The sequence below is a fragment of the Aquila chrysaetos genome, chromosome 4 (assembly GCF_900496995.4).
Source record: "Aquila chrysaetos chrysaetos chromosome 4, bAquChr1.4, whole genome shotgun sequence".
Taxonomy (NCBI): domain Eukaryota; kingdom Metazoa; phylum Chordata; class Aves; order Accipitriformes; family Accipitridae; genus Aquila; species Aquila chrysaetos.
Genome location: NC_044007.1, coordinates 67,600,856 through 67,615,970, shown reverse-complemented (window position 1 = coordinate 67,615,970; position 15,115 = coordinate 67,600,856). Strand labels below are relative to the sequence as shown.

At 40.0% G+C, this 15,115-nt stretch overlaps 1 protein-coding gene across 1 annotated transcript in view; it reads right to left on the bottom strand.

Moving 5' to 3' along the window:
• Nucleotides 1-15,115, bottom strand: part of LOC115340302 (dynein heavy chain 5, axonemal-like) — a 170,749-nt gene that overhangs the window by 98,356 nt on the left and 57,278 nt on the right. Inside the window, exons 42-44 of the mRNA XM_041123013.1 lie at nt 12,656-12,834; nt 6,006-6,193; nt 4,611-4,805 (exon numbers count right to left, since the gene is read on the bottom strand). Of these exons, the coding sequence (XP_040978947.1) occupies nt 4,611-4,805; nt 6,006-6,193; nt 12,656-12,834 (562 nt within the window). The remainder of the gene's footprint in view (nt 1-4,610; nt 4,806-6,005; nt 6,194-12,655; nt 12,835-15,115) is intronic.

Genomic DNA, 15,115 nt, shown 5'->3' with positions numbered 1-15,115 from the left:
TAGTTTGCTGTTGTGGGGAAAAGAAAAAAGGGGTATCGGCAGTTTTGTCCATATGAAAGCACCTTAAAAAGATGATCCTCTAAAAGGGATTATGGCCTCATTTGCTTTCAAGCTTTGTTAGGTTTTTCTTTTCAGTTTCTATGGTTTTCCCTAATCTGGGTGAGACTTTGTGGAAGGAGGCAGTAGGGAACTTTGGCTAGAAGTCCTCTAACAAAAGCAAATAATTCAGCTTTGGGGGCTCTGTCAGAATAACAGTTTCACAGACTTGTGGACAACTTGAGCTTCCTACATTTGCTAAGGACTACTCTCTTACTTTTGTATGTTTTTCTTTACTGAAAAGATGATAGTCACTCAGGGTGCCTTTGGCTACTTGTGAGTCAGAGTTCCTGTCCTGGCTTCAGCTGGGATAGAGTTAACTGTCTTCCTAGTAGCTGGTACAGTGCTAAGTTTTGAGTTCAGTGTGCAAAGAATGTTGATAACACTGATGTTTTCAGTTGTTGTTAAGTAGTGTTTAGACTAAAGTCAAGGATTTTTCAGCTTCTCATGCCCAGCCAGCGAGAAAGCTGGAGGGGCACAAGAAGTTGGCACAGGACAGAGCCAGGGCAGCTGACCCAAACTGGCCAACGGGGTATTCCATACCATGTGACGTCACATCTAGTATAGGAACTGGGGGGTGGGGGCAGGGAATCGCTGTTCGGGGACTAGCTGGGTGTCAGTCAGCGGGTGGTGAGCAATTGCACTGCGCATCATTTGTACATTCCAATCCTTTTATTATTACTGTTGTCATTTTATTAGTGTTACCATTATCATTATTAGTTTCTTCTTTTCTGTTCTATTAAACCGTTCTTATCTCAACCCATGAGTTTTACTTCTTTTCCCAATTTTCTCCCCCATCCCACTGGGTAGGGGGGAGTGAGTGAGCGGCTGCGTGGTGCCTAGTTGTTGGCTGGGGTTAAACCACGATAGTTCCTCTTTCTACAGAGTCTGCATTTGTGTGTGTAAAATGTCTGGATGACTTAATGTATTCCTTCTGGAAAATTCCTTTTAGATAGTGTGGGAGGTAAGTTCATCTGGTGAATGCTTGTTTGTTGTTATTTTCTTCTGTTGATATATATTGCATTTGTTGAAAACAGGCAACGTTCTGCCATTTCCTGTTGCATTGATTCTTCATGTGACCCTGTTCTTTCCAGTCAACTGCCCAGATACTCAGCAGTACTTACTTTGAATTTAAAAATTACCATTAAAAATTTAACAAAATAAGTTCCACTGGGAAAGACAGATTAATATGCCTCTAAGAAAGCCTCTACTTTATAGGTCTAGTTTTCTGGCTAGACAGAAGAAATTTATGTCCCACTCTACTCTTAGAAATATCTCCAGTTCATGAGACTCCCATATCTAATCAGATGAACTCATTACATCTCTCTCTACATATAATCATGTATTGCATCAGATGTATTCCCCAACCTACAACAAACTTCATGAGAAACTTTAGCAAGTCTTTCAAAATATCCCATCACTATTACAACTATGAATGATGGGGGAGGGAAATAACTCACATTCAAGTGGGGAAGTGGTGGACCCAACTGAAAAGTAAAAGATGCAGTCTGAGGTGGACAAGAGAGACCTCAGGAATGACAAAACAGTGTAGAAAGTGGCCCATCTCAAGCATAAGGAAGGGTCAAGAGAACAGCATCATGTCAGAAGCTCTCACATTTTTCTTAGGTAACCAGCACAAGCAGGTGCCAATTTGAAGTGCCTGTTCACTAACGCATGCAGCATGGGAACAAACCAGGAAAAATTAGAGCTCTGTGTGCAGTTACGGGGCTACAGTCTAACTAGGATGAAGGAAACAGGGGAGGATAGCTTACAAGACTGGAGTGCTGCAATGGATGGATACAGGGTCTTTAGGAAGGGCAAGCCAGGAGGGCCAGAGGGGGAGTTGCCCTTTAAAGTGAAAGAAAGTGGGAACGCCTTGCCTTAGGATGGCTGATGAGCCAGTTGAGAGCATTTGGATTAGGATTAGAGGGACGATCAACATCATGGCAGATGTCTGCTGCAAACTTCCTGATGAGTAAGAAGCTGATGAAACTTTCTTCTGACAATTGGAATTAGTCTTATCTTTGCAAGCCCTGGCCCTCACTGGGGGCTTGATACACCCCAATATCTGCTGGAAGGGCAACACAGCAGGGCAGACTCATTCCAGGAGATTTCACACTGTCTCCAATAACATCCTCACAGACAAAATGGTGACTAGACAGGGTGATAAGACACTTCAACAGCTTGACTGGAGAGGCTGTGCAGTCTCCATCCTTGGAGATACTCAAAGCTCACCTAGACAAGGTGCTGAACCACTTGCTCTATTTGACCCCACTTTGAGCACAGGTATAGGACTTGTTGACCTCCAGAGGTCCCTTCCAAACTCAGATCTTCTCTGACGTTGTAATTGTGTATAATGGATTCATACAAGAGCAGGACTGTCCAAAGGACTGCTGACAGGCACAGGCAGGACAAACTAGCATACTGCCACGGGTTTGCAGAAAGGTATGCTTCCTGGCTCATATTACAGAGTGTAGAATCATGATCCACAATGTAAACCACTAGGAGCGGTTTACAGTACAGCAGGCTTCTCTGACAGATACTGGAGAAGTGTTAGAGGGTTCTGAAGAAACTATAAATACACATGGACTACCGTTCCCTGCAGACATCATGGCTTCTATAGTAAAAACAACGGAATTTGAGTTATAAGTGAGATATAAGCATAAAATTCAAATATATAATTGTGACGCAGCTGGGTGCGAGGGCTGTGCCCATGTGCACACCCAGAGCACTTGGTCATTAGTTTCCATTAATTAATATCAAGGAACTCCCTTGCTAGCATCAGCATAGATGAGACAAAGGACTGACCTGAGACAAGGTGATTGAGCTACATACCTTCACAACAAAGCATTTGACTAATTGGTACAGGAGTTCTACAGATGAGAATTTCAGACAGTTCCACAGAGTCCTCCAGGCGGTTCCTACAGTCCCTAGGCCAGCTGATAAGCACTACTTATATGCTTCAATATGTTGATTAACACACTGAGTGGAGAATCTTACTGTCTCAGAGAAACAAGGGCACTTTCTGCTGCAGACGTGACCAAACTACACATAGAAACTCTTTGTGCAGATGCAGCAATGGTCATGTACAAAACATTGTACACCGTTAAGATAGTTAAAATAAGCTTTGTACACAGTTAAATTTTGTTTGGGTGTGTGTGTTATTTTTAAGTACTCTGTCCAGGACTGAACCAGTTCTAACACCCATGACAACACAAAACAAGCAAAGCACTTTTGCAGAGGTAGATGGCCAAATTTCTGATACCTGCTTAAATGTCTCTTCCACAGTGAAGGAAAGAATCATGTCCAGGACAAAAATGACCACACAAACTGAAGCAATGAGGAAATTTAATCCTACTGAGGCCAAGTCTGAGGGAAAAAAAAATTCCTAAACAATGTTCACAAATTCCACTTAAGAGAGAGCTCTTGCAAAATGAGGCTCTGACAAATGCAGCCTATAAGCCTGGTAACTATAAAACACAGGCAGATGACAGGACTGAGAGAGTAGGTTAGACAGCAACAAATGGACTAACACTAGTGATGCTAGATCAATATAGGGTGATTCAGATTGCCTAAAAACTAAGTTGAAGGCTAATGGAGACACCCTGGGCAATATTACAGGGAAGCCAGTAGCAAATATGACCCTTTAGAAGCCAGTCTACAACATAAACCTCTCCCAGAAAAAGAAACCTGAGAGAAGTGAAAATTGGAATCCAGTTTGGTTATATATATTGACAGTGAAATTACAGAGGTAGGGAGAAAGGAAGAGAAAATCCAAATCTGTACTTTTTTGTTTTAACATTGAAATAAAGAGGATGATACGATGCACCATTATCTTATTCCAGTGTAGTCCAAGATTTCTGCATGGAAGTCAGCATAGTCACTAATAAATATGTGGTATAGAACTGAAATAATATAACGGCAAATGTAGTCAATATGTCCAGGTTCATTAGGATCCAACCATTTGAGCTGCAACTACCATTCATTTGGTTTCTCTTTGAGACCCTCTAGTGGACAGCCAGCACAGGCCATTCACAAGGAAACAACTAGTTCTGTTCTTAAAAGCAGCTTTATCCTTTGTTTCTGCTTAAATACCCCATACCAAACAGAATAACACTTTTCTGGTAGCACTCAGCAAGATGTGCCTTCTAGGCACTCTTCAGTTATTTACAGTTCTTACGCTGCCTCTCCAATAGATCTAGCCTTCATAAGTGAGGAGACTGAAAAATTTATCCTCTACAAAGTTCAGCAGAGCAATATACACCGTTCCTCATAACTTCCCCAATAACTGCACTCCATTTAAAAATCACAAATCAAACTTCCTTTACCGTGCAAATTAGTGTGAAAAATAAAAACAATGTGATGATTTCAGACTCTGTTTCTAGAACTTGAAACTGAAAACCTTAAAAAATGAATAGGTTCATGACTGTAAAAAAAATTATATATTCTATGAAAGTATATTCTCTACGTACCCTTTCAGTGACAGCTTACAGTTGGACAAATATTTATTTTACCTGTTTAGATAACTGCTCTTCACAGAGTTTGTAGAGTGTATAGAATTTTCGACTAAGGACTTGGTTGTCTCGGAAACCAGCACTTGCCAGCTTGACTCGCATAATAATGCTACGGTCAGGCACCATCATAGCAACTGTGCGAAACTGAATCTTTAGATTTTCTGGAAGTTCCTGTCGTCCTGCATAGCCGGGGTTCTGAAAAATGCAAAATATAAAATAAAATATTATATAATGAAAGCAGGATAGGAAGGTTTATCTTTTCTGATAATTATTTGGCAAACACAGGAGCACATGCCAGATTACAAAGGGTAATTTGAGCATGTCACAATTACACATCACTACACAGTTGCCTAAATACTGCAGTTCATGAAGTATATGGTATCACATGTGTTATCTGGAGATGCCCAAGACACACAGACGTAGACAGACAATCTTACAGATCTTGTTGGAGCTGTTTTAAATGGTTAGCTCCTCAGGGTCTTGATAGTGTTCCAGTGCTGGAGGTTACTGTCCCTTGTGAGCATTTCCAGACCACTGCAGTGCTAAGTCAGTCAAGCAGTGCAAGCCATTCCTGAATATAATTTAAACTAACGGATCTGACCTTTCACTGAAGATGTCTAAGTCATTTGTGTGACTACTGCATGGCTCAGGCGTGACAACAGTAGTCTGGCTATGCAGTGATAACTTCTTAAACTCTTCTAGCTGTTTCCAAATTGCCTTCCCACCGACCTTTGTATGCCACTGATTTGCCCTCTTTTTAAAGTGATAATATTAACACCTTTTCAAAAGTAGGAAACCTTAAAATAAAGACAAATGCTTCTATTTTGAGTTGTGGGTATGTAGCCTACAGCTAAGGAGGGGGAGATACAAAGATGCTTTTAAGGTATTCTTCCCCTTTCCTGCTTCTTTGCCTCCTGCACTGCTAGAAGCAGTCCACAGGCACCAAAGATAAATCATCAGGAGGCCAGTGAACCAGAGTGAGGGTGGTTTCCTTCACGCTGTCATATAGAAGGATTGTGGTCAAAAAACCTTCACAGGTGGTGAAATACTGACCAGACCAACAACAGTAGTCCTTACAGTGGTCTGTTTTATTTTGGCAGACTTTGACTAAAAATATGAGAGGGTTGGGTGTAGTCTCAATCTGTCAAATATTCAACTAAAAAAGCCCTTAAAATATGTAGTTAATGATAATTGGATACCTCAAGTCCTAAGTTCCAGTTAAAAATATGGGCAAGAGAAAATATCATCATTATTATTTGACCAAATTATTGTTCAAATTGTATTCACTATTTTTTAACAGACAGTTCTGATGATTTCAACAGGGAAATTTCAATGGGAAATGAAATAGGAAAGATTTTTCACAGTGATGCCATTTACGCATATTCACACACATACCATAGTCAGAAATATACCAAATTCTCTGTCCATGTCAACAACATCACCATCAGTGAAAATGAACTGAGGTTTCTTATTTTTCTTACACTGAAGTACAATATATATCTGCTGAGCAGCTACTGATAAAACTGGAAGTTCAATGCGGTTAAATTCATCAAAGCAACCCCATGCACCTGACTGGGCTAAACCTAAAAAAGCAAAAAGAATAATATTTTGTTAAAATACCAGAACAAACAAGAATAATTTATATATAAAATACAGCATGTTCTATACAACTTAATGTAACATGAGAAGAACAAAGAGTATGAACACAGAGTAAAATGAGAAGTAAAAACTCAGAATAAATTGGGCTGTGCATTAATGACACCCAGAAAAAGAATTATCCCTTGGAAGAAAGGTATACAAGCTTCCTTACAAAGAACTCTACACTTTTATAGCAACCATAAGGTACAAAGTGTTCAATAATACTGTATATAGCACCTAGTAGCATAAACATGCATATAGCCTGGAAACTCATGTATGCAGGGGTTGAAATTGTCAAAGATGAGTTTGAGAGACACCTACCTAAACGAAAGCACAGAATCAAATCAGAAATCACTACATTTGCGACAGAAGCATTGTAGCATTTTATAACAATTAATTTATAGGTCAAAAATTGTTGGAGAATAGCAGCCTGCTGTTCAAGAGGGAGGAATCTGAAGTCACAACTGTTATTTGGAACAGGCCATGGAGTTCTAGACAGATATTAGTACCCATAAACATCATGAAATGAATGTCTTTGGGGAGAGTCAAGCACTCCTTTTCTGTATCATGTTAGCAGGATTGAAACAGGAGAGTCTACAGTGGCAGCTTGCCAGAGTAGTAGTGGGAAAGCTACGTAATCCCCTGCTATTCTATGTCCATTTCACAAGAGAAAAAGCAGGAACTCCATCGATTCCACCTCCTCCCTTCCCAAAGCCCACACTGGACTAATATTTCTTATTGCCTGGGTCTAGCAAGGACCTGGGTCAGTACTTTAACTGGTGCTACAAACAAATGTTCAGAGGTGTTTAATTCACTCCACCGGACTGGTGGAGCTCAGTTTGGCTTAAGCCTTTTGAAGGCAGTGCTAAATGCAGAAATAAAGCACATGTCCAAGAAAAGGCATTTGTGTATTTGCAATGTTGAACAGCTATGCCCAGAGCTTCCCCGAATCCCCATACTTTACATGGCAATGCCTATAGCACTGGTAAAATAAATCAAGGGGTGGTTTATGTGTAATGTTAATTCCTTAATACACTTAAGCTAATGGAAAAGAAAGTACTCAAAAATCAATAATAATGCTATTAATACATACTTTTTCACTTTGTTTTGTTTTCTCTTTCTTGTTTTCTCTTCTCTTGTCTTTGCTCTGGCCTGTTCTGCTCATATTATCCTTCTTCCCTTCCCTCTACTGTTCCTTGTCTGATCTTCTCTTGCTCTTTAAGATATTCTTCTAGGAACTCTAATCTTACTCCAAATCCCCTTGAGGCCACTTTTATGTTTCTTCTCTGCCCCTCTTCTATTCTGATCAGCTATCATAGCCAACCCAATACTTGTCAGTTTTTGCAGACAGCAAAAAAAGAAAAAAATGTGAAAATAATTCTTACATTCATTTTTTACCTTTTTTCATGCCCATTAACCACTTCTTTTAATATCGTTGCATTGATTGGTCTTTTTTACCCATGTAATTTTGGAAGAACTCTTCAAGAAAATTAGTGGAGTCACACCAGATCAAAACCAATGGTAGTACAGCTAAAATTGGCTCCTTAAGATTTGATTCAGCCAGGGCAATACTGCAGATCTCCCATGAAATTCAGTTCCATTCCATATATAGAGTAATCTTTTTCCTAAATGTCTTCTAACTAATTTCTGTGGTATTATAAGGAAGAACATTCTCCAAAAGAAAAGAATTTGAAGAAAATAAAGTCACATGGACTTAATTACAAAATTTAAAAGCAAGTGGAATATATACAAATACCACAATGCCATAATGAAGCAACAATTAAAGTAATTCTATAGACAGGTACTAAATTTAAAACATGAAAGACTCAATCCTACTGTGTTTAAAAACAAAAGAAGACTGTTCCTTGACTTCACCGGAGTGGCAGCAAGTCCTTTAACTAATGTTCTCCCTCTTGTATGAGGAATATCAGGGCCCCAGATGCACCAATAGGCCTTAATTGCCCTGACCAGCCTTACCTGGGGCTCCTACCCATACTCTCCACCCTCCAGTCCAGGAGCTCCATTTCAGCTCTGGGAGGTCTGGGCTATGTTGTATGTAGGGCTGAGCACAGCCCTATCTCCTGTTATCCTGACTTGCTGACTGAACTTCCTGGAGGACCCCAGAACTATCCATAGTCTTACCTCCAGCCCTGCCTCCTTCTGTTTCTGACTGAACTTCCTAGATGGACCCTGGACCCAGCTTGTTATTTCACCTTGTCTGATGGTCACTGGACAGCTGATGGAACAAGCTGTCACCAACCTGCCCTGCTCAGGCACTGTGGGACTGTGCCCTGGTCAGTGAAGTCCCTGCCCCTGCCTGTGTGATGGTCACCGTGGGCTCCTGGCTTGTCTTCCCTCATGGAGCTGCCCCATTCTTGCTGCTCCCTGATAGAAAATTCTTGCAGAGATTTTTCAAATGCATTTGGCCCCTTTTGTTACATGTGTTATATGACTACTTGGATCCATTCTGAAAAAAACCAAAAAAAGTGGTTTTTCTACTTTGCTTATTACACATCAATATCTACTCTTTGGGATGCAACAAGGAAAAGCCCTAAAGCTGGATATTTTTAACAAAGAAACTTTGTTCCATATAATATTGTCTCTTACACTTACTATCTGTATATTAAAGGGGTTTGAAATTACTTTCTCTATAGAATGGTGAGGTTCAGTTCTAACCAAACAATTTTTCCTTGGGAAAGGAAAAAAAAAAAAAAAAATCACTTGTTCTGTAATGCCACCTGCTGCATGGAGTTAGGAAACCTGACTCTCAGGCAAGGCCAATATCCCACAGCTTTGAATAAATTCAGTTCTTGCAAAATTATTTCATTCATGGTGGTGTTTAAAAAGAAAAAGGAAAGAAAATACACATATATGTATACACACAGACACAAGCAAAGGCACAGCAAGCAAACTGTCAGCTGCAAAACAGCTTCGAGACAACATAATTTTGTTGTGCACTGTCAGACTGCGCATTAATCTCTGTCCCCACACAGAACATATTATGGTAATCAAATACAGAAATGTAGTAAAAGCAGAAAACAAAGGACAGGACTAAAGAGATTTTTAACTACGTCTAAGAAATGTGACAACCCCCCCGCCCCAACCAGTACAGATATCCTACAAACCTGGTGCTCACATGATATAAGAATCACACAGCGTAGCTACTCCCCCCTCAGAAAGACTTCAAAATGCATCTCTGCAATGCAGTGCCATGTCCCTTTCCATGTCAGTGACCCTATGATCTATACACAGCTGTGTGGCCTGACCCTTGAAACAACACATCTCTTAAGATTTTACACAGGGATAGAACTATAGTGACATAATTTGAAGAAAATTTCACTAAAACAGAACTCTGTCTAGCCAAAGTGCAGCCCAGCAGCAGTGAGCTGCAAGGTACTTGTCGGTCCTGAAAGAATTTACAGACCTCCATGCTTGTTTATTCACCTTCTGAATTAAGATAAATATAAAATCTTACATTAAATATTGCATTAAATATCAAAAAGGTACTTCAGATAAGACTGGAGTTGTTTGACTGTAACTATAGAAAACAGAACCAAAGCAAGCATGACTTTTATACTCATCTACTGACAACCACAGACAAAAGGTTTCCTAAAGGGTATTCACCAACACTTTTCATTAACAGTGATGAAGTCCCCCTGATTTGCTATTCCTGGGCAATTTTAACACTGAATTTGATATAATACAAAACTTGAAAATTCACCTTCTCACTTGTTTCCCTGGTACTTTCATGGGTTACCTCTGGTCCAATGCAGATGACCAGTTTTATCTGAACCTACTTTTTGGTTCAAATTTCAAAACCGAAACTATCAAAAATGAAAGTGCAGGCCTTGGACAGCTTGACTAGACCATCTGCCTGTGAATAGCTGGAGTCACACAGGAAAACAAAAGAGAGAAGAAGACAGGGAAATGGGGAGACAGAACCTCATCTCTGAGCCAACCAGGAGAACTTTAAATTATCATTTTATGGTATACAATATATTGTTATGTATATTATATTATATTATATTATATTTTTCTATTTCTTTATTTTGAAGATCAAACTTATTGTCCTTCCAAAAAAAATCTGGAAACATGGCTGCAGACATGACAACACCACCTCCACACCCCCTTTTTGTCCTCACTGCTAAATCTGCTAATATCTGATAACTTGACACACAGCACCAGATGAAGTGAAAAGTTTGGAAGAGGAAACACTGGTGATGGAGTACAAAGCCTATTGCAGACATGTGGAATTCTGAAGAATTTCTCAATGTGTGCACTAAAATATATGTATGCTTCGTGAGAACCTTCTTATCAGTCTGCATGAAAGTGCTTCTGCAGTTGTGAAGAACTGTCTTTTTTTCCATTAAAGATCTCATATGCATTTAAGAATCTTCCTCTAAACTCACTTTGCTCCTCCTATTAAACCAAAAAGAGTTCATTTCCTTCCCTGACTTCAGTATATCCACTCTTCAAGAAATACCAGGTATCTTAAAGACATTTCAACATAAAAATTGTGATTCCAAGTGTCGTGGTTTAACCCCAGCCAGCAACTAAGCACCACACAGCTGCTTGCTCACTACCCTCCCACCCAGCAGGATGGGGGAGAGAAGCAGGAAAAAAAAGTAAAACTCATGGGCTGGAGATAAAGACAGTTTAACAGGTCAGAAAGGAAGAAAAAAATAATAAAATTACAATAATAATAATAATAATAATAAAAGAATTGGAATATACAAAACAAGTGACGCACAATGCAATTGCTCACCACTTGCTGACTGATGCCCATTCAGTTCCCGAACAGCAATGCCCCCCCTCCCCAGCCAACTCCCCCCAGTTTATATACTGGGCATGACGTCATATGGTATGGAATATCCCTCTGGACAGTTGGGGTCAGCTGTCCTGGCTGCGTCCCCTCCCAACTTCTCGTGCTCCTCCAGCCTTCCTGCTGGCTGGGCATGAGAAGCTGAAAAATCCTTGACTTAGTATAAACACTGCTTAGCAACAACTGAAAACATCAGTGAGTTATCAACATTATTCTCATCCTAAATCCAAAACACAACACTATGCCAGCTACTAGGAAGAAAATTAACTCTATCCCAGCCAAAACCAGGACATCAAGCCAGGCCCTTCCAAGTTGTGAAAGTAAGTCCAAAGCAACTGGTGCCCTTCACAGATGAAAGTATCAGTGACTTATCTAAGAACAGAATCTTACTTTTTCTCCCAGACACACAACAGTCTGATGAATGCTGAAAAAAATCGCCCTATTCAGGCTCTATTCAGCTGGATCTATTATCTAATTCCCAGGCAAATTGTCTGAGAAGTAAGCCACCATCCCACTAGCAAATTGACCGAGGTAAGCAGTCACAGGCATCATGGTTGCCTGAACAGGAATTTGTTGACTTCTATAAGCATTTTTCCTAACTTATATTGAACAACAGCATGCCATTAAATGAGGCAGCCAGATAACAAGGACACATTACACAGTATTACTTAGCTTTTGTTGCATATGATGACAATACTATATGGAAAATGGTCAGCTTATAGAAAAACAACAAAGAAAGCTGGGCCCTAAAACTCAGCTCATTTTCTTACACACAGAAATTGTGCCTAGTTTTACTAAAAGAAGGCAATGACAAGCTGCAGTTATCTCTATTGACTCAATCTGAAATGACTATAAGTTACCAAAGTGCTCAGGATACGAAGGCAGAAACAAAGCAAGTGTACAGAGGCTAGATGTCTGAACTGACACATCACAAACAGTTTAATACAAAGAAGTGAAATCACCAAGGAGTCAGGAAAACAGTGGCATTCTGTGGTCTCCCAGTCCATATAACCAGGAGTAGCTATACACAAGAAAATAGACATAATGCAGTCCACAGATATTGGATCACCTGATCACTGTTTGCAAAACTGACTTCAAAGCTCTGCTTATCATGAAAAGTTATCAGAGTTTGACTACTACCTCATTTTCCTGGTTTCAAAAAAGTTTGAGTTCAAAATAAGACACTGCACCACTTTGCATGTTTCCCTGCTTTGCACAACATCATTGAGCTTCATATTTGTTTCTCTTGCTTGATAGAAAAATGGCAAGGGGGGGCTAAATATCCTCTGCACTTGGGATGGGTAGGATAGAGGCATAAAGAAAATCAGTAGAAAGGATTAAAGGGGAAAAGGAAAAGAAGACATAGATAGGAAATACCATCCAAGAATATAAAAAAAGACTGGAAAGCATGCAGGAATAAAAAAGGGGGGAAAAAAGGAGAAATAATTAAATATTAGGAAAAGTTGATGAGCGTCTAGAAATAAGAGGAAACAGAGAAGAAAATACCCTACTAATCATTGCTAACTCACTAGTGAAGAGATAAAAACTTATGACTCTAAAATGAACAAACCAGATTATTTCTTACCTTTATAGATACGGCCAAGTCCTCTGTAGTCCATTTGGTCTGAACAATTGAAAACAACAACGTACTTTCCCAGACATTTGCCCATGTCTTTAGTTGTCTCTGTTTTCCCTGTCCCTGCAGGTCCTGCTGGTGCACCACCCATACTCATGCCCAGGGCCTGTGCCAGAGTGATGTAACACCTAGAGACAGAACAAAGAGTTCTATTAATCTTTTTCTACTATTAATTACCTGAAGTCCATTAATGTAACCACAGCAGTTGTGTTATACAGAGCTGGGGAAGGGGGCAGAAATGGGCACGCTTCAGTGTGATAAGTCCTTAGTCACCCCCTTTGCACACTGTGGAGTCCCCAGGTACCACCTTTGCTCCACCTGCAGAAAAGCAAGCGTCCAGCACAGCAATGACTGCAACAGCCCAGGAAATGCACAGGCCAATTCTAAATGCTGAATACCAAAATACTGCAGTATTGTGATTTTCTCACACTAATCATACGCCCTCCCTCCGTGACTCAGCCTCATTCTGCAGCACCCAGACTCACTGGGCTTCTGCCTTTTTTCCCATCCTCCTCCTTTCTCCCCAGAGCACACAAGATGGGCTCCCTGATTTGGCAATAGGAAGGCACAGAGGCTGGAAGCAGCTCCCATTCTTGCCATTTCCCTACCAGCATGCCAAACCAGAGCAGTGCTGCCAGCCATGAGGTCTGCGAGTTCCAGGAGGAGATGGGCAAGAGGGAAGATTGTAATGGGCAATGGAGGCAGAAAAGGAGGCATCCATTAATCCTAGGACCATATTCTGCTTCAGCCTCCATCGTGGGTTGACATCCTCAGGTTTAAGTCTCAGCCTCCCCAGATGGTGTGGAGACTACTGAAGGGTGTAGGAAGACTGTTGTTCTAACCTACAATGTTCCAAAATCCCAGTAAGCCCATTTTAACACTGTGAAACTCAATAGCTTTATGATATATCTGGGGAGAGAAAATAGGCACTGAAAAAACCCAAATGATGCCAGCTAGTATCACTTCCCATAAAATAATACGGTACTCATTCTAATATAATAGCAGTAATAATGCTTTATCATCTTATTACTCAGTAATCAGTTAACAGGCACTCAGTTAACACACTCCTAACAATTTTGCTACTGAAAATGAGATAAGGACAAACTGTATACATAGTACAAGTCCTAAATAGAACTTGCATTTCATTTTTTGTATCTGCCATGACATGGTCTGTGTCTGACACGATGTTTAGGAGCACTCAATTTCAGTCCCATTATCTTAATGTAATGTACTACCGCCTGTGTGTATTGATCATGTGCTTCAGAAATCTTTCTGAACACAAACTCATTAGCCAAACAGCACTTGACTCCAAGTTGATTAATGGAAAGCAAAGATATCATTACTTGAATATTGTCAGAAGCTCACACAAGTCCATATAGCAATATTAAAAATATTAAAATGGCAAAAGCCTATAAGGGGAATAAAATCTGTTCTTATGCAATATTGCTTAGGTGCATAAGTCTCCCATGCCAACACTAGAAAACATCTCTGCTTCAAATACTCTTTCAATATATGACAGTGGATAGACATCAATCCCTGCAGCTCTGTTTGGGTCTTCTAGGTTTGCCCAAAGACAGATACCTCTGTTCTTTTTTGTTGTCATTATTATAGTTTAAACTCATTCAAAAGACTCATTTTCTTCAATAATGCCACCCTGCGCTAGTTTTCAATCTCGTGTGACATAGCACCTTGAATCAATCCCTAACCAATTAGGTTGCATTTTAATTCTGTGAACAAACTTTGAATGACATTTTCTTGATACTGTCTCTCCCAGTGGGCAAAAATATTGTCTGAGTGGTAGTGCTGCCATACCTACTAATCAACTGCATGTTTACTGCTGCAAACAGATCTCTATCTAGCATAGGAATAGTAGGGTACATAAGAGAATTTGGCAGATGTGTATTACATATTAAAAGCCAGGTATCCAAGCATAGGGTTTTGGCTCTCTTAAATAGCTCACTGGGCATAATTTTGGTTCAGAAATTGCCAAAAGTCTGAAATTTCACTAGTAAATAAAATCTAGTAGCACAGAGAGTGCAAAGACAATCCCAGCATTAATTCAACGGCCTGCAGTCATTCTTCACACAACAAATGACTGAACATGCACAGTATTTTGACATTCCTATCCGCACTTAAAAGAACAAGCTCTGGCATAACAAATACATCTGCCTCTTGCCTAGCTGAAGCACTACCAAGTACTTTAGGAAAATATGCATTTAATGGAGTTTGCACTGTGCTGTATAACTAACACTCCAGCAGTAAAAAGTTCTCCTTATGTTTTGCCCTCAAAGCTTTTTCTGTGTTTGTAGTTGTGTAATTCTCCATAGGCCTTGCTTAAAACCATATTGGCACTAGTAATTCAATGCTATGTCCTGAGTTACTGCTTTTTCCTCTAGGGTGACTTCAAAT